This window comes from Crassostrea angulata, chromosome 4 (assembly GCF_025612915.1).
Source record: "Crassostrea angulata isolate pt1a10 chromosome 4, ASM2561291v2, whole genome shotgun sequence".
Lineage (NCBI taxonomy): Eukaryota > Metazoa > Mollusca > Bivalvia > Ostreida > Ostreidae > Magallana > Magallana angulata.
In genome coordinates, this window is record NC_069114.1 from 48,812,549 (window position 1) to 48,837,325 (window position 24,777).

Here is a 24,777-nt window from a genome sequence, read left to right on the forward strand (position 1 = left end):
GGCAGATAACTGCTCTCAGTCTGCACACTTCACAACATTTACTCATCACACCTCGCACACACACATACAAGTGTAAAAAAGCAATCACAGCAATTTTACAAAAAATCTTCAGACTTGCCCAAATATTATAATCAAATATTATATCATTACGAATATCATTTGTAAAAAAAAGAAGAAACAATTTTCTGCATGTGAACGTCATCTTAGCCAAGTGTATTCGGTTCACTCCACTCCCCACTAAGATAGATGAGGAGGGGTGCGAATCAGAATCCCTTGACTTGGGAGGATGAAAAGAAGTGTGGATCAGAAACCTTTGACTTTGGAAGGTGAGGGTAGGTGCAGGTCAGAAACCTTTGACTCAGGAAGAGGAGGAGAGGCGCGGATCAGAAACCCTTGACTTGGGAAGATGTGTGAACGTAAGAGAGAAACAGTGAGCTGCATCCCTTCAACTTATTGAGATCTATATAATTGCAGCTCATAAATAAACAGTAGTCACTGCAGACAATGAAATATCGAATTCTCTCTTTAGTCTAAAATGATCTTTAAATCTTATAGACGCCTTCCTACATGTCAGTTATAGAATTAAATCTCCTCTGAACTAGAATGCGAACGAGTTTTCAGTCGTTAAAGTGAGTCTACCGATGTTCATCAGAAGTATGATCTTTTGACTAGTTTGAAATAGTTTTATTTTTCGGTTATTGAGAATGTGATGTGGGTGTTGTTGAATATCTTGAAACTATTTTTTAGAATGTAACTCGGAGGGGGGGGGGGGGGGGGGGGGGGGGGGGGGCGGTCAATAGTTGTATAAACGAGATTGAATTTTTTCACCAATTGATGAAGATTTAAATTTAGTGTACGTATAACCCTTGGTGTTCATAATACCACTTGTTAATTATTACAAGGTTAGCCATTCAGATGTATGAACGGAGAGTGATCTTTTGCTTATACATGTATGCCAATTTGCACTTATTCTTCAAAATGTCCACTATTTGCAATTATAATGTAGAACTGCATTCCTGATTACTCACAAATATTTATATTTTCAACTGTCTTTTTGTGATAACATTACGAATCAATTTGGTTTCATAAAAGATAAACGACTCAAAACGGACGTCTTAATGCATACAAGAAATCATATTGACGCAAGGGCCACAAAAATATAATTGTTGTATGAATCATCATTGGTTGTTAACAAAAAAACACGACAAAGAAGAAAATAACGAGTTGGTTGTACTAATTTTAATGGTAGATTTTAATTTTAATTACTATATTTTCAGCAACAGTTTTGAAGTTTAACATTTTACTATTATTATTAAGTATAGAGTACGTTACTGTAAGCATTTCTGACGGTAGTTGTATGATCATTGCTTTAGTATGAATTAAGTAATGGGGAACACATTGATTTGTACATTACATGTATTTTAATACAAAGTTCAATTCATTATTTATATATTTCAAACCGTCTTGATTTTTTGTTGCATTATATTGAATTAAAACTTAATGCATTAGTTCGTATAATTTCAAGGGACCACATAATGACCTCATAATGAGAAGCGTAGTGTATCTGAAACTCTTGGCTAGCAAAGATGACATACTGTGTAACCTTAATAGTTTACAATTAATGATTGTAAAAGTTTACTGTAAAAAAATACTTCTTATGACCCAGCATGGGTCTAGAGTCCACTTGAATATAATCAATAATAGAAACGAATGAAAACTTTTCCATATAATAAAAGTACTACATGTATTAGGATCGAGTCTAGACCCAAAAATTTACAATTTAGCGCAATATAGAGAACACAAACACGTTACAATGTCCTCCTCTACAAAGTAAATAAAAGTAAACAAGCATTCAGATTAGTAAAAATTTTATTACATATAATCTGCAAGTACAGGTATTTCTCCTATATATAATATGAGCTATATGTGCTGTAATGGCAATAAAATGTAACATAGTCCAATGATTTTTTACTGTAATCTCTCTATCACTCTTTGATGGGCCTGAAGCTTTGGAAATGTTCAGTCACACAACTTATCACACTAAAACTTCTCCATAAAACTCTACTGATAAAAATAAGACTCTTGATTCTAATCTCTGATAGATCTTTAAATGTGTGTATTGCACCTCCTACATTACAAGTAAAATCACATGGTGACCTTTGACCTCAATGTCACACCCCTACACAGCACCACCACTCCTTAAAACCAGGTGAGCTAAAACCTCTTCAGAACAACTACTCAACACACTCTAAAATCTTTTATACACCGCTTGTTACAGAATTAAAACTCCTGAGGAACCATTCATCATGCTAAAATACACAAACACTAAAATTCACTAAGACACTACAAAAATTCACTAGTTATGACTACTGAGTTATTCACACAAGGAACAATAAATACCAATAACTTAAATTCAGACTATTCACACAACACTGTACACAAAGCTTTAGAGGAGAGACAAATTTACCAGTCTACATCAGTTCTATCAAAAATTTGTGTTTCACACTATTAAATATAATCAAAGGTCTCTAATTGGGGGATTAACTTTATCTCACCAGAAAAAAACCTGAATTAACCAGACAATTTTTAAGACAATACAAAACCAAGACAAACACTTGCTTAACATTCTACATGGACACATACTTTTCTTCTATGACACACTGACCATCAACCATCTCTCAAATCTAAACCGGTTCTAACCTAATCTCTCCACACTGAAAACCACTTGTTAACCCTATATTCTTTAAACCATATTTCTCCACACAACAGCAATCACCACTAAGCCTGTCGAGCCTACTGAACTATCCTTTTCACTTCTGCCTCATGTTCTAGAATTACTAAGTAATAACAGTGAGTTAGGAATACAGCAAAATCTTGGGAGATAAATATATGGCTTTGTCAATAAATATAAAGCTCTCTGTACAAGAATTTCTGTACACTGTACACAGTATGTACAAGCTCATGACTTAACAGGTCGGCACTATCTCAGCACTACAATGGCAGATAACTGCTCTCAGTCTGCACACTTCACAACATTTACTCATCACACCTCGCACACACACATACAAGTGTAGTTTGATCATTATGAAACTATCAGCTGTAGAGTCTGTTTCATACCAGAAAACAGGAAGAATACCGATTTCAAAAATTTGGGTTTGAAGGTGTTTGGAAATTTGAATATTTCTTTGATATGGGAACTTTATTAAATAAGAATATATGAAGACTCTACATAAATAAATCAGACATGATAATAACAATAAAGGTTGATCTACCACACAGTCAGACACACAGACAATCACTTCAACAGACAACATTCACTCACTAAGCAATGACAGAGGTAACTGTACACTGCATAAATAAAGGTCTGGGGTCTTATTTACAGATACATCAGACATATAGATTAATTGACCCCTATACATAGTGTGAGGTTTGTACAGGTCTGTACAACTGTACGTATACCTATATACAGAGGGGCTGGACCCACAGAAGATAAGCACTTATTGCTGCCATAGTCATAATCACATATCACGACACAATCTGCCATTACATCCACCATCAGAGGTAATGGCAGTCAGAGTTCTTCTTTTTTGTGTAGTGTCTTAGACAAACATAACAGTTAGATCGATAGAAAGAGAGAAAAAGACAACAGTTAAAACAGACATAAAACATAAAAGAAAAATAATAAAAAATCTAACATAAAACAAAAACAGGACAATAAGAGACAGATGGCTGGCAGCTGCGGGAGGGTGATCAGAACTTGAGTGGACGGAATCCTGGTCGGTTGGTCTTCTCTCCGGCCCAGGACTTGGACTTAAGGCGGAAGTGTCTCAGATCCTCCGAGTGGTCCTTGTGGAGCATCGGCTTGTAGGTCTGGGGCTCGCAGAATGCCTGAAAACATGGAGAGGAATTAGATATAAATTTTTGTTTTCAAAATTGTATATAAATGGTGAACAGGGGAAGTTTGTGAATTTCATATTTGATAAAATGAATATCTTTTTTAATACTGTTCAAAAGAGAACCTTCTTTTTAATTATTTAACTTACATTTCCATTTTCTCTATTGACAAAAAGAAGTCCTTTTAATGATTTTTTTTCATCAATAACTACATCATATATTTTTCTCACAAACAGGAGTGTCTGTTTATCCTATATCACTACTGCCAGCATTTATATTTTAATATTTCTACCAGTAGATTATGTTATTATTATTACTTTTCATTATTATTAATATCCCCAAGTCCTCACCTTCTGGTTCTCGTAGAAGTTCTTGTAGCCCCCCTCCAGCAGGTAGAGCTCGGGGTAGTGGAGTTGGGGGTAGCAGTCCTTGTTGGAGTCTCGGTCAAACTTCCTCAGGAACCGGCTCCTACAACATAAACACAACCATCAGTATTCAACATATAATCAACAGGCTCAGCATCACAAAACAAAAGCAATCATTTGTCAAAATTTGAAGCAAATTCACTTTGCTTAAGTATTGATATTTAAAAATCTAGATCAGAAAGACTTTTTTAAAAAGCACCATTTCATAAAGACACACTTTTTAGCAAAAGTCTCAAGAAAAATAAAAAAAATATAATTATCTACAGAGCATCCCATGTCTCAAAGTTTTCCAGTTTTACTTAATTTTTGGTTTAACTGTAATCTTGAATTGAAAATATAAAAGTCTTGGGGAAGTGACTTACAGATTAGGGCCACGCTCAGATGAGAACTCGCAGTGGAAGATGAGGATGTTTCGTTTTTCGGGATCCTCAGAGGTCATTGGTGTTTTCAGGAATGTCTGCATGATGCTCTCCTTGGTGTAGAGGTTCTGGGCTCCCTGTAAAGGCAAAGTTAGGGCTTACTAATACTGACCAAGATTTGCAATGAAACATACTTTGTCCATATCTCTTTATCTACATATAAATGTTTACTGTTCTGTAATTCCTTTGTTAACCAAATACTTAAGTAGAAGTTAATGGTTGTTCATCTTGCTTATTCTAAATGACTATGATTTTACTATTAGACGACTGACACCTTGTCAGAAACACACCTTGATATGGCCGCCTTCGTATTCGTAAGGATAACGACAGTCAACAACGATGGCTTGCTCGATTACATGGTCATACTCTCCAGCCAGAACTTGCGTCAGCTACAAAAGGAAGCAAATCAATAACATATCCAATTATCAACAAGACTGGGATTCAAGAGCAATTTACTCAGTACTTCAAAAAATTGTATCAAATGCTGTGGATCTTGAGTGCTTAAATCTTGTGCAAGGACAGATGTGTATAATATCAGTTATCTTGGATTTCTTACCGATTCTTTTCTATTGTAAAGTTTGAACTTTGAATTTTAAAAATAATTTTACAAAGGTTGAAATTTTATTGATGAGGTCTTACAATCAGTTTAGAATGACTTACTGTTTGTGCTGAGATAGCCTTCAGGTCGGAATGCTTGCCTTGGATGGTAGGAAGGCAGTATTGCTGCAAAAACAAATCAAACGGTGAAAATCTTGATCATCCAATGACCTAACAATATTCAAACTATGGGGTGAGAAAAGTTTCTGAGTATTTGAGAAGTGTTGAGCGTACCTTAGAGAAATCTCCTATCAGGTCAGGCTCGTCAGCGACTCTGTTCAGGGCAGACTTGATCATGGCCTCTGACTCCGAGTGACATCGGTGAAGTTTGGGCTTCAAGGTTTTCTGTAAAATAAAACCCAAATTGTTATTATGGTTAAACATGTTGCTGCACCTAGCTACTTTAAACCATCAGCATCCATTAATTCACATATTACAGCTCAATTCTATAAGATTACCAATCATCTTTGTATAAACTTAATCTACCTTTGATTCCTCGAATGGACTAGTGACATCGACAGAAAAAGGCCGCCTCCTCTTACTCTGGACGGGAGTGTTCTCATCACGGTCTCGCTTAGATGAATTCCGCCTATGTTTGAACTCCATCGTAGATTGAGATCTCTGAAGCAATCTTCTCTGTGTTCGTCGAATCTATATATCAAACAATACAGTTTACAAACTCATGTTTACCCATCTATATTCTTCACAATAAAATTTAGCATAAAGTCTGTAGCTGAATTTAATAAAATATTAAAAGAATAGTTCTTTATTATTACAATTATTTCTTTGTCAACTTACAATTGGAGTTTCATTGTCAGTATCATCTGTAGAAATAGCTGTGGAGTTAAGTACGGGAGCACTCAACAACTGGCACATACTACTTGGAATGTTGTCATTGATCTAGAAAAAGAAAAAAGAAATGCATAAGTTATTTTAAATTTACAAAAACAACAACCATGAATAACTTCCTATAATATCAAATTGATTTATTAGCTTCTTTTGTGAAAGTACATCTATTTGACGTTTAAATGAATTTGATCAGTTCTCATACCAACAAGTTAACTTTTTTCTGTATGAAAGTACTCTCCTTTGACATTTTAAATGATTCAAATAACTTTTCACAAGTAAGAAGTTTTTCCTGATATTAGTCCTACCTCTGCTACTTCCTGGTCCATGAAGCTGTCCAGGAAGCCGTCGTCAGTTTCCCTCTCCTCCTCGTCATTCAGGATGGCATTCGTCTTTAGGGGACTGGTGGACTCAACTTGTGGAGAAAGGGTAATGTTTGCAAAGTCCTGCAAAAGGTAAAAAAAAAAGATGTAAACAAAAATTCAAAGATTTAGCTGTTAAAAGTGTTTATGCTTTACAGATTTTTCACTGATGCACTAAAAAATTAAACTTTTTCTGTCAAGAACCTGTGGAAGTAGACAGAATGGGTCCGTACTAAAGTAAGGGAGATAAATCTTCCAGTGATGAAGTAAGGGAGATAAATCTTCCAGTGCTAATGTAATGGTGATAAATCTTCCAGTGCTGAAGTAAGGGAGATAAATCTTACCAAGCCAGTGGCTGAGGCCTTGCGTTGTCGGGGTTCTTGGCCACAGCTTTTGACAGGGGAGTACTTGATGGGGGAGCAGGTGTCCTCACTGATGATCCTCATCACCTTGTTGCGTTTAGGCACACCTTTGGGGGCCACAAAGTGGAACTCATCATGAGAGTCTTCTTCCTACAATGGACAAAAAAACTGTATAATGTAAATTATGACTTTATCTATATAATGAGCAATGCACATCGATTTAAGTCATGCAATTCTTTATGGATAATAACTCTGTGAACCATTACAGGGTTTTGGATATATATTTTGTTATGCTTGTTACTTGAAAACTTCCCCTTTTGCATTAAACACTACACACTAATTGTACGTACCCTATCTGTCAGACAAACACCGCTGTCCTGGGAACTGTTCTCATCCAGGAAGAACTTGACTTTACCACTGGACATCTGTGGAGACCTGAGGGAGGGGATGGGTGGAGACACCACCTGGGTGGGGCTCACTATGGGAGAGGCATCACTGGTTGGTGGAGAGACAGAACAGTCATTCTCCTTGTCCAGGAAGTCAACCGGGCTCAGGCGCATCATGGGAAGCTACAACACAAAAGAACGATTACCACCACATCACAGCTAGGTTTCTGAATCTGATCATTATTCCTTATAATCTCTTAAACTGCTCCAATGAAATTCCTTTACAAATGAATGGTACCCGAGGTAACTTTCATAATCATACTTTGAGGCACTAATCTCGAATATTCGATTCTTCTTTTGAGTAATGTTTTATTCTACAGCGTTTCAGGAATTATATATACTTAGTATGAAATTAAAATTGTAGAAGACTACTGTCTGTTTTCCTACTTACCGGCATGGACTGAATTCTTCTGAAGGAGATGGTCTTCTTTCTACAATCAGTCAGAAATAATCCTTGATTTTCAAGTTCAGACCAAAAACACTTATCACTTAAATCCAGAGCCATTCTCCACTATACTGGACATATACTGAATACAGTAAACAAGTCAACTGCTGGGGTTTATCTGGTCAGGGTTATATAGAGATCTCTGGTCAGTGTGACAAATTCAACTGCTGCACACAACCAGGGTGCTGGACTATATACCATAAAGATCTCAACACTTCCCATCAATTACAAGTATTATGTTTACATCCTTAATGAATTATAAGTGTGTAATTGGGAGACTTTTCTCACCATCTTCACTTAGCCAGGTAACAATGCTCAGGTGGCAATAATTTGTGGTCACTACACAAACACCTGAGAGAAGAGTCACAGGTAAGGTGCTCACCTTTGCCCCTCCACTTCCCTCTCCCTAAAGTGGCCATTAACACCTCTCACAATTAGACAGATTAGTAGAAATCATAATTACATATCAAAATAGTTCCCAGGGCCATTCGATGGATTATCAGTCAGTTTTTGGTGATTAGAAGTTCAGGAAGATTAAGCAGGACAAGAAAATTAACAGATAAATTTACACCAGTCAGCGAGTCAGGCTCTTAATGGACCCAGATAAGCACTCTATTTCTACTAATAACAAAAATATAATGTCCCTCAGCAAAAATCAAAGTGTAAAAGTTGCTCTCTGGTAAATCATTTAACAACTCTTAATAACTTTGGGAATTCTTACAAACAAGGTCAATGATGAGCTGAAAATGTCACCCCTAAACACACTGCAGCAGTACAAAACTCTCTGACATGTAAGTTTATGAGAAAAAGATGTTTGTAATAACCAAACATTTTATATTTCATTGTAAGAATGTAACCTCATGACACAGCCAAACAGCACAAAGACTGACAGCTTCTGAAGAATGAAGTCCTAATCATTTTGCTTGGGTTAGAAAATTGGGATACAATCCAATGCCCAGTAGTCTACAGTAGGGATATTATTTTGATTATAATAACCTGTCTGATTTCTATACTTTATAATACCACAAAGCTAGATTATTAAACTCGTCTATAGGCTACTAGACATTGTTTATTTGTGGAAGCCCCCATAATCCTTGGCTTTCTTCAATATCAAATATGAATTACATGTATTAACATTGTTTAACAAAAATGTCATTTATTAAGTTTGAATATATTCAGTTTTATACATATGCTTACGGATAAAGGACAGATATCTTTTATAATACAAGACATAACCTGGTTTTGGGGTGGTTTTTTTTGTGTGAGATATATATCAAAATAAATATCATTAAAATATAAATTGAAAGGTTAAGATATGAAAGTCTAAATACATGCAAATTTCCTTTTGGAATAATCCTTTTTATAAACTCAGACAAAATATTATTTTGAACAGGTTGAAATCGGACAAAAGTGTTTTTTGAACATAAGAAATCTTAAGAACTATGAAGAACTTAGTAAATTGATTAATTTTTTATAGGTGCTTGTAAAATAAAATATTTTCAATTTATTAATCACATACTGTTCAGGCAGACATTTTGTAGGGAATTAAATTCTGTTCATTAAGTCGCTAACAGTTATAAACAAAATTAAATACCAACAGCATCTTTTTTTAAAATGAGAAAATAATTGATATCAAATTTTTAGACATTTTCCCCCATGAAAATATCTGTCTCTACATCATAACATTAAATACAGTATCAAGCTCACAACACTAATTTACATATGCTAGGTAGATATACTGGAAAAAGATTTTACCAAATTTCCATTTTCAGTTATTTTTTTTGGTTTATCAAACAATAATCAAAAGAGAGAGAGTGGCAGTAATTCAATCATTGTCGTGTGAATTCAGAACTTGTTCTTCAAAGTGAAGTTTGAAGCTTTGATATAATTTTTTTAAGCTGCTTGGTCTGATTTTTTAAATCAAATTTATAGGCGATTAAGTGTGGATTTGTGTAGTATGTTTATAAAAATTATAGTAGCTTTTCCAGTCATTTAAGCAATATCCCAATGGTAATATTATGATATACAAAGTTTGTTTACAATGATTTACAATGTTTGTTTTCAAAACAAATTTTAGATAAAAGTAATATAACACATTATTTCACTCCTAATTAAGAATCAATCCCGATTTCAATGCCGGTATAATCGATTATGAATTTTAAATCAATAAATCATGAAAATAAGCTTTTAAAAATGTTTCAACAAATAAAAACTAAAGGATGAACATTTTCTTCTAATCTTTCAAAAGTTTGTGTTGTGTTTAGAATTGATGCATAAATGCGGGTTGAATAATTAAACCCAAGCAATTGTGGACAAACCAAATGGTTCTCATCTCATAACAACAACAGCTTTGAATGTTTTGTGTTCCAATAAAGAATTTTTTAATTTACTTCCAATAATTCTATTTCAATTCTTCAGCTGTATATAGGTGAATGTATATACCCTTTCTAGTTATTAAATTTGTATCGAAAACTATTTGATACATTGGACCAAGCAGGTTTTCAAAAAGATAAATCAATTTATATACCTTTAACCCTAGTTCTGTGCTGTGAGCTTGTATAGGTGATGGAACAACTTACCTTGTGAAAGCCTCTACTGGAATCTCAGGCTTGACTGTCTTTGCAAAACGGTTCAAACTGCAAGATAAACAAAACAAATGTAATGAAATTTTCTACACGATAAAATCTGTTCAAGCAATATGTGCTGTAGTATAAATAATCTATTTTGCTGCAAAACTGAATTCTCTTAGCGTCAAAAATGCTGCTTATTCAGTTAGCAGCACACCATTTTGTTTGGGGAAAAGTTTATGCTATTTTGCTCAAACATAGCCTTTTTTTTATCTTTACAAAAACAAGACTTACAGAAGTTTTCAAGAAATACATTTACAATCATTGCAGAAAATAATTATAACTTTTTAAAATATAATTTCTGTTGTAAAAATGACAGCTCTGATTGCTTCACATTGTACAGTATCTACATGGAACCTACCTGTTGTCTGAAGCTAAGGATGCAGGGCTCAAAGACGTGTCCACAGACTGAGGAAACAGGTGAGAGATTGAATACCTCCAACAGGTAGAAACAATGGACCAGGTATCAATCCTCACCTGTCTACCAATCAAATCATGTGTACAGTCACCTAACACTGAGACCATAAAGTAGCCATAGTTGTTAATTGGGGGTACACCCTTACAGGTGGGGGCTACCTGAAATCTGGACTGTTTAGCCACGACTGTTGATTGGGAGTACACCTTACAATTGGGAGCTACCTGTAGTCTGGGCTGTTTATTAGAGGTATACACCTAAAGAAGTTACCTGTAATTAACAACTGGACAGTAGTGTAGGGTCTCCCTGACATCAAAGAGACAGGAAGCAGTAATGCTCTGTGTACAGACAATTAACAATGGCCACAGGTAGCTAACAGGTATTGTTTCATTACAAATCACTGAACATTTGGGGCCAGTGGTATAGGTGTCTATCAACTTAAAGGACTTAAATTTAGTGCTAATTCATAAAATACCCACTAAAAATTATATTAACTTTCTACAACAAACGCAAAATATCATTACTGTGAATAAAACTTAGCTTACTTTTATATATGTACATTACAAAGTAGAGAAGACTATCTGAAAAGATTACCATTGATTTTAATTTTTTTTACATGAACGAATGTTTTCTTTTAAAAATTAATTTTTTCATTTTATGAAACATCTGTTGGCCTGTTCCAGTGGGTGGTTTAATTTATGGACCCTGACTAGATTGATTGAGGAGATTAACCAGAGTTACAGGAGATCCTATCTCAGGTGTAAAACTCTCTCTACCTCTGTTGTTAACCAAAGATCAAAGACTTCTCATTTCTTCAGGGTATTCAACGAAAAATACATGTTAATTTCTATAGAATCATAAATTTTATACTTTAATTTATTAGTGATTGGAAAAAGGGGCTATTAACTGTAATTTCATGCACTGCATTGGAAAAACTAAAATACAATATATATATCTTTGTTTCTAGACATCTTGTTATTTGTTAACATGTTTAGTTTCCTGGATCTTTGTTTTATTAAACTGAGTTAATAAATAAACTCGGCTGGCTTTTTGTGTAGATTGTCATTGTGGACCCAGACACGCCAAGCTGCTGGGGCAGGGTGTTTTTACAGCCCCTCACATATCTCCCCCCTGACTTCCTGTGGTGTGTGGACACCAATCAGTCCCCCTGTGATTACAGTGATAGGTAAAAGTTGTCTATTACAGATATCTGATAGTCTCTGATGGCTAAGACAACCTGTGTGTTCATTCCTGTTTTTATGACAATTAGAGCACATGGTCACCTGTATTAAGTGATAGCTGATGTGTGATACCCCCATTAACAAGTAGGAGATTAGAGGACAGGACATGTGCCTCCTTCATCTTTTATTCATACATGTAAAATAGAATGCAAATTATCTATATAAAATGCAAATAGTGTTAATTGTTGTTTTTATGAATGTAATAATTTGGGTTTTTTATATGCCTTTTACCCCAATCCAACAAAAAATGATAATATGAAATATCTATGCATAGGACTTTCCTCCTTTCTCCTTATTTGAAAATTTGGATTCATGATTTAATCTGCCAAGCATCTTTGTCCATTTGTTCATGAAAAATTGATAGAAAATGACATCCATCCTTTAACCAGGCCCATAACTTAACATTACTGCTGAGGACCCAGAATGTGTAATCCCTGACAATTAACACACGACACACCTGGCAGCAGGTGAGAATTTGCTCCCTCTAGAATCAATATCCCCCATGCTTTTCAGGCACCACCTCTATCCCCCATAATTTATCCACTTTACTGGCCAATTGAAATCTATGCTGTCCCTATTTTCTATGAAATTTATGCATAAACTGTACAGCTGCATCAGTCTGCCTCATTAATAAGACATTGACCCACCATTTTTATTAAGCATTTCTCTGCTGGTCTTGATCTAAAGAGTTCCGTTTTAATTCAAAAATGTTTTAATATCCAATGAAAAAGAGAGAGGAATGGAGAGAGGTTAAGAGAAAGAAAGAGATTGTTAAAGTTCTACACAATAAACATTCTCACTATCTGTGAGACTGGAATTGGTTTTTTGTTCTCTCCCTTTGTGTGCTCCAGAGTTACCGGCCTTTATGTAACACAGTCACAGCTTGTATTACCCCACAGAGTCTTTATTCCGGGAGCATGTCTGGAGGCCCCAGCCATCATCTCTCTCACTCAAAATTAAAAACCTGTCCACTCAGGTAACACTCCTAGAACCAATCTGATTAAGGAATACAATAGATTATGTACGCCTATAATCAGATAGCCTTACAGAACACACTGCTATTGTGTGGACAGAGTAGATATGCAAACAATTTCTCTTGTTCTCAATACTTCTGATCCCCTAAACCTACATTGACCCCACTAATATGTGTTGTCTAAAGGGACCTCCACACTTTTAACACCTAAAAGAATAAGATTTTTTAATCAAAGGGCTACCCCTTTTATCAGTTTGAGTAAAAGGAGCAGTTTGATGAGTTATTTCTATCAAAATACCTGTGTCTATATTGATGTTACATGACACCTCAGATTGAATTGTTTGTTTGTGCAATGTTTTATTTATATCAAAGACTACAATGCATCAAACTGCTAGTAATTTGTCTTGGATTGAAGAGATCCATTCAACTACTGCTTTGTCATCTAACCATGAATTTAATAAAGAATAGACCATCCTCCCACCCCCTACATTCACTGCATAATTCTTCTTCACAGGAAAATTTTTGGGGACATGGGTAGTGACATTGTTACCAAATCAAGTGGAAATGCTGTGCAATTACTTAGAGAGAGACAAAAACCTTCCAAATTTCTATTATGTGTGTAATTTTTGTGTAAATTAGATTGTGTCTTTGTATTATGCTCCTAACTAAGTCTGGGTATTGTTGTCATTGTTAGCCAGTAATTAGTTCTAAGGTTTCCAGACAACTGAGCTGATAATTCCTCTAAGTAGACAACAAAACAACATGGAGCAGGAATTCCACCCTGTCTAACACCAAGATAATTTAATAATACAAATTCACATCCACTGAATGAATCACTAGAGTCTTACATTGTTTTGTTTTCTCTTTTTCTTGCCCTCCCAAACTATATAAAATCACAAATTATTCCCAGAATTTCTTATTCCCTTTTCCCTATTCTGACACACACATTTTTTTTTATATCGTACACTAAGTCAAAAACCATTGATTAAACATCAAATACCAGCTTAAATCTGAGTCAGATGGAAGTCTTGTACTGATTTGCAATTAATTAACATTACATCAGCCTATGTCAGGTTCCCCTGCCTGATCTTATCTGCTTATGGCCTCTCATGTACACACTAATACCTGCAGTAAGGTGCTAGATCGGTTACCAGAACTCTCATAACCCTGGCATCATATTATCAATGCAGTTAGGCAGCCTTTAGCTTACTCATGCTAATACTATTTACAGATTTTATTTTTCAACACGGGTATGTCATAACTCTGACATGTAAACCATTACATCAAAGGACACTCAACATAATGATGATGTAATATTACAATTTGCAAATATCATTATAATTTTTCCTCATTATAAATGATGAACGACATGATACATAATCCTACTAATGTTTTAAAAATGACTTTAAATGTCATTCTAATTTTTTCCACATTTCTTCCATTATATTTTGTCAAATTGCCAGTGTCCTAATTTTTATCAGTCCATTTTTAGTCCCCGGATATTGATTTATTCCTTACATGTTTGGTAATTAATTCCTGGGTTTCCATCTATGTTTTGAGGACATTTTCCCCTGTGATAAATGAACTCTACATTGTTACACCCTGTTATAAATCTCCAAACTAATGCAAAACAAACCTGATCTCTGTTCAAATCAATTAACAATTGCATCACCTATCAATTTTTGATGGATTCGTGGATCAGGTTTTAAACATGTCCCAAGTTGGTGAACAGGGTAGGGGTCAATTGTTCTTAGTCTTGGGGGTTGAATTTAACAAATGAAAATCTTCCAATTAATAGGCCTTGCAGCTAGGAAACAATTTATGGCTTTATAATGTAAGTTAATGTGGAAAAAACAGATGTCAGAACACTGAAATCAATACATTGTACAAGTGTGACATGACTTCAATTGCATAGACAGATTACACCCCCCCCCCAAAAAAAAATCTTTTCCACATTGGGGGGGGGGGGGGGGGGAGGGTGTTAAAATTTTGTTTAATAGGCTTTCATATTCAATTTACTTTAAATTAGTTGAGGTTTCCCTTACATGATATACCAGTATTTATTTCAAATTCTTTGCCCTCATTTCTGTGACCTGATCAGTACTGATGGATCTACATTACACAGGTAGAGAGAGAGAGAGTCAGCAGTGGTAGATTATGTCTGTGTTTACAGAGGCTGTCTAGACCTCCCCACTGTAGGGCTATAATTATCTCCCCTTTATCAATCTCAGATCCCATGGGTCAGGTTGCTTATGGATTTCCTAGGTACCTTATCTTGAATGAATGGTTGTATTTGAATGGTACACAACCGAATACATACAGTGTATACCAGTGACAAGTCATGTGTATGCAAGTTACAAACGTCAACATTTTGTGTTCAGATTGAGAAATCTTTGAGACTGGTAGGGCACCTGCAGTGACTGTTAGTTCCTATCAGGGTAGTACTGATAAAGCTGATACAACAGCACAGACAGGGCACCTACATCTACAGAGTCCAGACACTACTCAACACAGCACTGCTAATGGCCTCACCATTTAAAACCTATCGCACCCAGACAGACAACTCTTCAACATAAGGAGGATTCTCTTAAAAATTGTTACACCTATCTATAGATAAAAAATACCTGAGATATGTAATTCTATGAACATGCTTTGACAATTTTTATATTGGGATTCATTTCGTAAAAACCTGTCACTGTGCAGTGTACACACTTCAAAGGTCTAGAGTCAAAGGAATCATGAAGATATTTTTCTTTTAAAACCACTTGGCATACAAGAGTATTCAACAAAACCTAACTTTGTAACTTTCTTTTTTACCCTGATATATGAAGAAACATTCAAATGAAAGGAAGTGAATAGTTATCTTCAATGAACTTCTCTTAACTATTCCTAACTTAAATTTAGTGTATGCACACACAAATTAAAATCTTTTTTAATCAAAAGGTAATCTAATTAACTGACTCAACTACAATTTTCTTTATGGCAATATGAGCTTCAATTTGGAAAATAATTTAGTACATTACGCTTTTCAGAGACTCTTAAGGAATCAGAATTACAATTTTTATCCTGTTTGCTATGTTTCATAATATATGTACAGAAGTCTTACTTTTGTAAAATGTTAATTATTTGTTCTTCCTTATTTTAAGGTTCTAGTACTATGCTGAGTCAATTCATATCCAATTTTTTGTCACAAAACAAAACCAATCCTTCCTTATTTTGTTATTCATGCTTACATATACTTTATAAAATCTTGAATATCTGTTGACAACTATAAGGTGCTTTTCATTCACTACCTTATATACACAAAATACCTCATTAGTTTACACATAAAAAAAATAAATACCTCATCTCTAAGGTTGGGGAGTCCACAAGTGTTGGGGAATCCACAAAGCACCCTGGAAAAAAAAGAGAAAGATACATTACTATGTGTGTAACTTAATTAATGGATACTTTCCAACACAAGTGATATATATGTGTCTGAAGGAAGTACCATGTCCTTCTTACCACTGCATAGACCGGGGAAATCCTCATTGTCAAAAGAGAAAGAAATCTTCATCTTAGTTCTTAATTCCCTTCACTACTAACTACAGTCCTGACCAGGCCGAAGCTCTCGGAACATGTGTGTGTGTTTGTGCATGTAACCATGTGTAAGATTTCAATCTGCCCTGGATGAGTAGCAGGGATTACATAACAAAAACCATGTCCAGTTTGTAATCAACCTGTACCTTACATAAATATTATCCTCCACACAGGAAAACCCACCCTGAACATCCACCCAGCCCACCCCAGCCTCCTGTCCTACTTGTTCTGATGTGACCCAGGGCCCAAAAATTCAACTTCAAAGGGAAGCCCTTAACCTTGGTGCAATAATATTGACCATGTAGAACAGGCCAAACCTGAGTAACATCTTCTTTACATTGTGTTTGGACAACAAAATGTCAGAACTGTCAAACAACTATGCTGATAAACTTGATATTCAAATTCCTTGATAAACTTATTAACATTTCTAATAAAAATAAAATCATCAAATAATTAAAATTACTCTTTTGATGATTTTTAAAAGAGATAAGGTGTATATATGTATTACATACCATTCAATTTAATCTCAAGTAGAGTTAAAGGATCCATTTCATAACCAATCATTCTGCAACTCTTTCAGAAAGTTTCCAAACTTTTAAAACTTATTTTTCCCCTTAATTAACTTTCCAAAGTTAATCACACATCCATGCACCAGAAAAAGAGAAGTCCTCAGAGTCTTTATCTTCACAGAAACAAGTGTTCTTCACAAAATCCCTATGTCCTGACACTCTCAGTGTCAAAATTACCCCCAGAGAAAAAACAACCCACACCCTTACTACCCGAACGCTGGACTAGAAATGAAGATCTCAGGTGAACCTCCCAGGCTTTATACTACTACTACTCCTGTACAAATACTACTAGTGACCACTGGCCATCTGCTGTAGCTAGTCACTGATAGTTCAAAGTCAATCGTCAGCACTACAATAGACTGGGACAGAACAGGTTTTTTTTATGGGAGTTCGTCTTATCAGAATCTCAAACACTGCTTCAGGCTTCTTGATGACTAAGATTAGTTGTCAAAAACATATTGAAATATCAGTTTAAAAATCTAAATTGTAACATTGGATTTATAGGATTAGAGAAAGATATCACTTTTATGGCACATTAAGGACCCTAATACAATAGAAATTGGTCAAAGACATTAAAATTTCACACCCTCTGTGTCAATTTATTACATCCTCATTGTCATTGAACATTTACACTTCCTTCTGAATAATTGCTTTATTTAATTCAGGTGCCAATCTTCCTTTTTTATTAATCTTACTTATTACCTTTGAAATGTCTTCATTATTACTATCATATTTTCATTATTTAAATCAAATTATTGCAAAAATTGATAATACTCTAGATACACGGTGTATCATTTTCCTTTTTAATTTTGTGTTGGGAATTGATTCCAACTTAGCAAATAAAACTTGCTTTCATAATTCTAAACATATACTGAAGAACTGTGGACAAACAGAATTTGCATGAATGAACTATTAGGGAAACTGTCATGCAATGTGTTTTACTTCATGAAAGAGCATGTTCATTTATTGGTAATAGTTTTGTTAATCCCTGCTTTCTGTTTAAATGATCAAATCACAGAATATATTTGATTGTGTGTGTTTTTCAAAAATAATAATATTAAAATATATATGATAAGCAAATAACTTATTGTTCATTCATGATCATACATCATATTCACATTCTCATATAAAAGTTTTACTTTTTTTTCTAAGCATTTATTAATTTCGTAAAATATTAATTATTTATTACCTATTAGTGTATGGATTTTGTTCATGATATTGTTGAATTTATAATTCATTGGATTAATACGTTTTTAGGTGTTTTTTAATTTGGTTTAGAAAAAATAAAATTTAATCTTCAGATTGACGAGAACAAGACAAGTCGTAAGTTTTAAGAACTTGTGTTCGAACCATTTGTATATGTTTATGCAATAAAATATGTTTAAAACAAGATAATTCATTTTACTGTCTTTGAAAAACCTTTCAGTGATTATTACAAAGCAGAGAAATAAATTGTGTGTCTTTCCTGCCAATGTGAGATAAAGGTGTAAGTGGGACCCACCCCCTCCTTCCTGTCCCATCACACACAGGAACACTTCATAAAGACAAAAGACATAATAGCATGTTATGTAAATACATAACCCATTATGAGAAAAGCAATATAAAAGATTGTTTATTTCCTCTGACTTCCCTCTGTCACTCAATCTCACACCTCCATTAATGGCCACTGCAATGGCCCTGTCACCAACCCTTGTTTTTTCCCTTTCCTCCCTGTCAGATGGACATAACTGCAATCAGACATACTGAGGAAATTCCCCTCGGAGATCAGCAACACTGCAGAGTTCTCCATTGTATTCAAACAAAAATCAGATGACAATGCTCTGAAGTCAGTTAACAAAGGCAAGGGGCACTTAGTACTGTCAGAGTTTGTCGGCTTGATACCAAAGCTGTGACCATTTTTGTGCTTTGTTCATTCTATGTAAAATATAATGTTTTACACACCTATTAATATTTTTCTATTATTTGATGAAATATATAGAATCTTCTTCTGTGTAACCTCTCTACACATAGAGAGACAATCCAGACCAAACTCTGATTTGATTTAATAGCTTATAAAAATAGTCTGGTATTGCCCAGCTTTCACTCAAAGGAACCAATGTATACATAGAACAAGCATGGCACATTTCACTGTGTAGAAAAGCATCTAAATCTTGGGGATAAACAACAAAATCAGATTTTACAGAAATTAATGAAGTTAATCCCTGCCTGGGCCATGTGTCCTTTGACACTCACACACCCAAGCTCTCTCTGTAAGCTCCCTAACAAACATGTCTACACAGGGCCCTGGTCATTAATCAAGGCAAGCCCTCATTGCAGCCCCTAAACCACTAATCAGACCTACACTACTGTCAAAGTACTGACTCTGTGCAAATAGTCTTATAGCTTAATATGTTTAGTATTTGTGTGCACCAACAACTGGCCAGGCTTTTCTGAGAGCTGGCAGTCCACTAGATCAGATTATGACAGTAGGATTTCTTGGGTGATATTTTTACCAAACAGGCTGATTCATTTAGCTATTATAGTTTATTAGTCCATGTAGGGTGAACATAATTCATAAAACTTATATCTTTACTGAATTTGACAGATGCTCAATTAATGAAAGTTGGAAATCATTAAGGCATTGACAGTTTACTAATTGGCATTTGTAGTAATCTTAATATCCATTATTGCTGAGCATTACCTTATACATAGAAATTCAAGACATTAAATTTCTACTCACAGGAAATCATGATGGTTTCTCTTGCTGTGCGACAGATTTAATTCTAATAAAATGTGGTCAGCACTAATTAAAATCTGAAGACCCTCCCCTCCCAGATCAAAAGGCATGATTAGCCATTAAACTGCTCACCATTAATTGGTGTGTTCCCGTTTTGCACACATTTGATAATTGGGTATAGAACAATAGGTGTGAATTGTGTTGTGATACCAATTATAGTCTGCTTTCGGTCAAAGATTTTACCTGGATTTTTACCTGTGTTTTATCAGCGCCTTTATGATGAAAGAAGAAGAATATAGACATTTTGTTGTGAAGGAATATTGTGAAAGGAGACAGATCTTAATAAAAAAAATATTTCAATCTTTGAAGTAGCGACTTTGAAAGTAGTTCTTATGACATCACCGCTTTAGTATATATTGTGGGTCACTTTATGATTTTTCAGATTAGTACTAAGCTAAATACATGAAGCACAAACATTTCCGACAAAAATGATTATTCTGATGATATTGATTCGATAATTATAAGTTCTTATGATGTCACCGCTTAAGTATATATTGCGGGTCACTTTCTGGTTTTTCAAATCAGTGGCTAAATACATGAAGCAAAAATAATTCCAACAAAAATAATAATTTTAATATCGATTCGATATACTTTAATCTGCAGAAGGTTGAACATGCATGAACTAGGTCCACTTTTGATAGGTTTTGTGAAAATATATAACAGCTTTTGAACCATATAAAATTGCCTATTTATCATATCATCATACAATTTGTTTATTTTCTTCGATTATTCACGCCAAAGCATAAATAAAAAATATTTTGCAGCGTTTTCACTAAACACATTTCCTCCATTTATGTTAGCAAAAGCAATTATTGAATATTAAGATATATTTTCTCTTCAAACTTTTAACATGTACTTCTTATAGACAGCAATTTAAACAAATGCATTACATATCCAACATTTTTGCAATAATCTTTTTTGTTTAAATAAAATAATGAAATTATTTATGAACAATTTATGTTTGAAATTAATTTCAAGAGCATGAATGTTAATTGTTATGTAAATGTGCTTTTATGCATTTTATATTGTAACATAAAATAAATGTAAATATCAATTGCGAGTAGATGTTTTATTTATTTTATTGTCGATTGCCCTCACAGGAACTGTGATATAGACTATAGCAATTAAGCAATTATCTCACCTGGTCAAATTCCCGTTTCGCACACATTTTTTCGATACATAATTTTCAAATGTGTGCAAAACGGGAACAAACCCATTAATTACAGGGTTCAAAGATAATGTGTCTGTCTATTCTACATAATAAGCATTGGACAGTAAAGCCTGGTTTATTTGAGTTGGAGAAAGGCAAAATGTGAATAGGTTGATGTTGTTTTAAAAAAGCCTTAATCTAGATAATCATACTCTTATCACAGATTAAGTCTGATTATCTTAATAGCTGGTAGAAGGTGTGTGTATACGACTGAGTGTGTTTGTTCTAACCCTCCACAAAGACTGCACAAAGCAAGCTTCCTATTGGTCAAGACTTACAATATCAAGAAAGTTTTTTTCATACCATTTTGTTAATTTTAGCATGAAAAAAAATTATAGTTAGAATCTTTACCGAAACTCATCTAAATAAAAAAAAAAACCTTTAAAGAGTAAAAGATTATAATCCAACTTTTAACTTTTTGAACAAAATAATAGCACATAATGTATCATTTTCTTTCACAATTTTGTTAAAAATTACAAAAATATCAATCTGCTTTAGAATTTATCAATAAATTAAACAAATAGTCTTTCCAAAAAAAAAAATAAGACAATACCGTATATACATCTGTTTATAAATTTTGTTACAATTTAGGTTAAAATTTTCAATTTAACATCTAAATTGTAAATGAAGTGTATGTCTGCAATATCATAATACAATATATACCTATATAAACTTTATTTCTGAAAATAAATTGTTTTAATACACAAAAATACTATATTACATTATATATTATATTACAATTTAAACCCTAATTAGGTACCTGATTCTGTTGAGCTTTCCTGGCCTTGTACCGCTGAACCACATGTTGGAGGAGTATCGATGCTGGACAGGGATAACTTTCTCCTGGGGGTCCCTCTACAATTGAAATAGGTCATCAAATCAGCCAACACAGAAATATCATCCCTCATCCTTCTGGTCATCATCTGTACAAAGCTTTAATACAAAGTGCTTTGCTTTACGGTGAATCTATTCTGCTATCTAATGTGTCCTGTACAACTTCCTAACAAACATTAACATGTATGTAATTCTTTGTAAGTACTCTTGTTGGCTTGCATTTTTTTCCTAGATGACATAACAGAGTAACAAAACATGTTGACCTCATTTGCATATGTCAATCAAAGTTGGCCCTCCTGTAGAGGGTACTCGGTCTTCAAGGTCCAATTAACATGCAACATGGACCATTTGACCACCTATTGTGTTCCTAATTGATATGTTAATAGATCTCTCTAAGCATACAGATTGACATGTTTATATGAAAGTTCACATTTCTGAAAACTAAACAAACCCTCTGATTGAGTAGATATGTTAAAATAAACTCTCCAATAAAATTAAGTTCAAGATGTCAGAAAAAGTAGGTAAAGTTTTGAAAACTACACAAATGAAAAGCCTATTAACATGCTAAATCATTATTTTTTTGGAACATATCAACATTTGAAAATTTACATAATGATAGAAAATATTAATTTTTGTTAAATGTTTAAAAACTGTATGAAAAATCAATTATTACTACTGGTAATATATTGAGATTTTTTAGTATGACGTTGAACATTATGAATTTTCAATGAATGTTATTAATCTACATCAATAAACAAGTGCTTGTATCCACATCTGGATCTGTAATACATGGCAGATGCACTCCCGTTCTTAGCGACATTCCAGACAAGTAACAGGGGAGTGAAAAAGATGGCAATAAACCAACCCCAGACAAATGAACAATGTGGAACATTACATAACACAATTTTTCTTACCTGTTTAATGTCTTTGCAGACTAATTTAAGAAGTGTACAATAATTTGTACTTAAAATATACACATGATATTAATAAGTACCCCCCTCTCCAAACAAACATGACAAGACAAATTCAATACACATCACTTAACCATGCTGCATACATTGTCTCTGTTTGCCCCCATCGTACTCACCCTTTAGTACTGAGTTCACTCAAGTTCATGGCCAGGTTTGACATAGGGGAATTCATTTTGCTCTTTTCTCTTAAGAACAGATTCTGAATCGTGTTACTTGTGGCTATTGTCCGAAGTGGCTGCTGAAACGGGGGAGGTCTGTCATTGTTCCTGAGATTCGACATTTTCCATGCCCTGCATACATTTGAACAAAGAAAATCACATTGTCAAGGAACAACATTAAGAGCGGTAGGATTCGTCTTAACAAACCATGAATGTAGTTTAAGTCAATGTTGGCATGCAATTCTTACGCTGTAAAATAACCAAAGGATGAGTCGATTTGTTGTCACAGCCTCCAAGATACAATACACAACGCGACTTATCCCGAACTTGAGCACCCGCCTCCCTCACAACGACCCCTTCATGCGATTCAAATTCACAAGAACAGAATCCACCTTCCAGGCAAGTAGTTACATAGTTAGCACCCCATGTTTTTGCAAAAGGCAATTGTTAATTACGAAAAAGAAAGATGTGTTTGGGCACATAAAGCGCCGCCGTAGTGTTTGAAAAACAAGCCAAATTCAGCCAATCGGAGCGATGGTTTTATTACTTGTGTAGACAGGAAGTAGCTTGGTGGCAACGCAGTCTGTGTATTGCACACATTTTACGTTACAATCATGGTAAAAAATCAACAGAGTAGTTTCACTGTGGTATAATTTTAACGTGATAATGAAATAAAACTGATAAAACGAAGCGTACTTGGAAGCGTACATTACAGGAGCAATATTTGACCCCGCATAAAAACGGAACATTTAGGATCGATATTCAAGAGTTGTCGTCCGTAGAAACTTTGTCCAACCCAACAATTCATATTTCAATGTCAAATCTATATGGCACCCCGCGTTTTGTCGTTTATGGGGTATTAGAATGCTCGCGTTTAAACAAAACTATACAATTTTAGCGAAGATCAATATACAGAAATGAAAATGATTTATGAACAAGCATTTGCATCTTTATATTATATATCTGTACATATAAAAATCGAAGTCAGCAATCCCTGAATAATTATGCATATATGATGTTTTATTCAATTCAGTTATATGAATAGTTGCAAAGAAAACATTCTTATTCTTAAAACCAGAGATTTGTAACATGATGATAAATGCAAATTCTATGAAAACTTAGTAAAATCATTTAAAACCCAAAATATTTTACGAAAAAGAGGAAAGCCAAAATAATAATTCACTAATCATAAATGGTATATAATCTTTAACTCGCCCGTAGCAACAGAGGGAGGGGGCCTATCCCCTCTCCCTTCCACGTTTAAAAAAACCGACCCACAGATTGACTCATCCACTTTTTTCCGAACAGTAATGAGGGTGATGTCCGGCTATATTTACGTATATGTAAACATTTCATAAACTGATTTATATATGCCCAAAACTTACCAGAATTGCTGTCAAAAAGTTGTTTTGCATGCAAACTGTGCACACAAGTACAGATCGAACAATTATAGCTGCAGAACTGTAGCTCTACGGGAAATTCGGGTTGATGGACCACGTAGAGCTACAGTTCTACAGCTAAGAACAATGAAGAAATAATCGCATACAGATATATAAAACACAGATTCGGCCGGTAATACCCCTTCTTCAATTTTGACGATTGACGAAGTAAGTGTTTTGCGTTAAATT

General features: G+C 34.4%; 1 protein-coding gene across 2 annotated transcripts; it reads right to left on the minus strand.

Annotated features, from left to right (window-relative positions):
* Positions 1 to 1,851: 1,851 nt before the first annotated feature.
* Positions 1,852 to 23,695, minus strand: LOC128179911 (M-phase inducer phosphatase-like). 2 transcript variants are annotated; one of them, XM_052847590.1, is made up of 17 exons: positions 23,398 to 23,695; positions 23,108 to 23,281; positions 21,947 to 22,041; positions 16,396 to 16,447; positions 10,376 to 10,432; positions 7,743 to 7,782; positions 7,256 to 7,474; positions 6,888 to 7,055; positions 6,490 to 6,627; positions 6,134 to 6,235; positions 5,822 to 5,986; positions 5,570 to 5,680; positions 5,399 to 5,461; positions 5,029 to 5,127; positions 4,682 to 4,815; positions 4,245 to 4,362; positions 1,852 to 3,888 (listed from the first exon to the last, which is right to left on the minus strand). In XM_052847590.1, the coding sequence occupies exons 2-17, from the start codon at positions 23,269 to 23,271 to the stop codon at positions 3,751 to 3,753; spliced, it is 1,863 nt and encodes a 620-aa protein (XP_052703550.1). In that variant the 5' UTR covers positions 23,272 to 23,281; positions 23,398 to 23,695; the 3' UTR covers positions 1,852 to 3,750. The 2 variants fall into 2 exon arrangements, with proteins under 2 accessions (XP_052703550.1, XP_052703551.1); XM_052847591.1 differs by having other exon boundaries at positions 23,108 to 23,695.
* Between the last annotated feature and the right edge of the window lie 1,082 nt (positions 23,696 to 24,777).

Coding starts and splice junctions, on each gene's coding strand:
- LOC128179911 (XM_052847590.1), bottom strand. CDS start 23,271: ATGTCGAATCTCAGGAACAATGACAGACCTCCCCCGTTTCAGCAGCCA. Junction 5,987..6,133: donor CTGACAATGAAACTCCAATT/GTAAGTTGACAA, acceptor TTTGATATATAG/ATTCGACGAACACAGAGAAG. Junction 5,462..5,569: donor TGATAGGAGATTTCTCTAAG/GTACGCTCAACA, acceptor TTGTTTTTGCAG/CAATACTGCCTTCCTACCAT.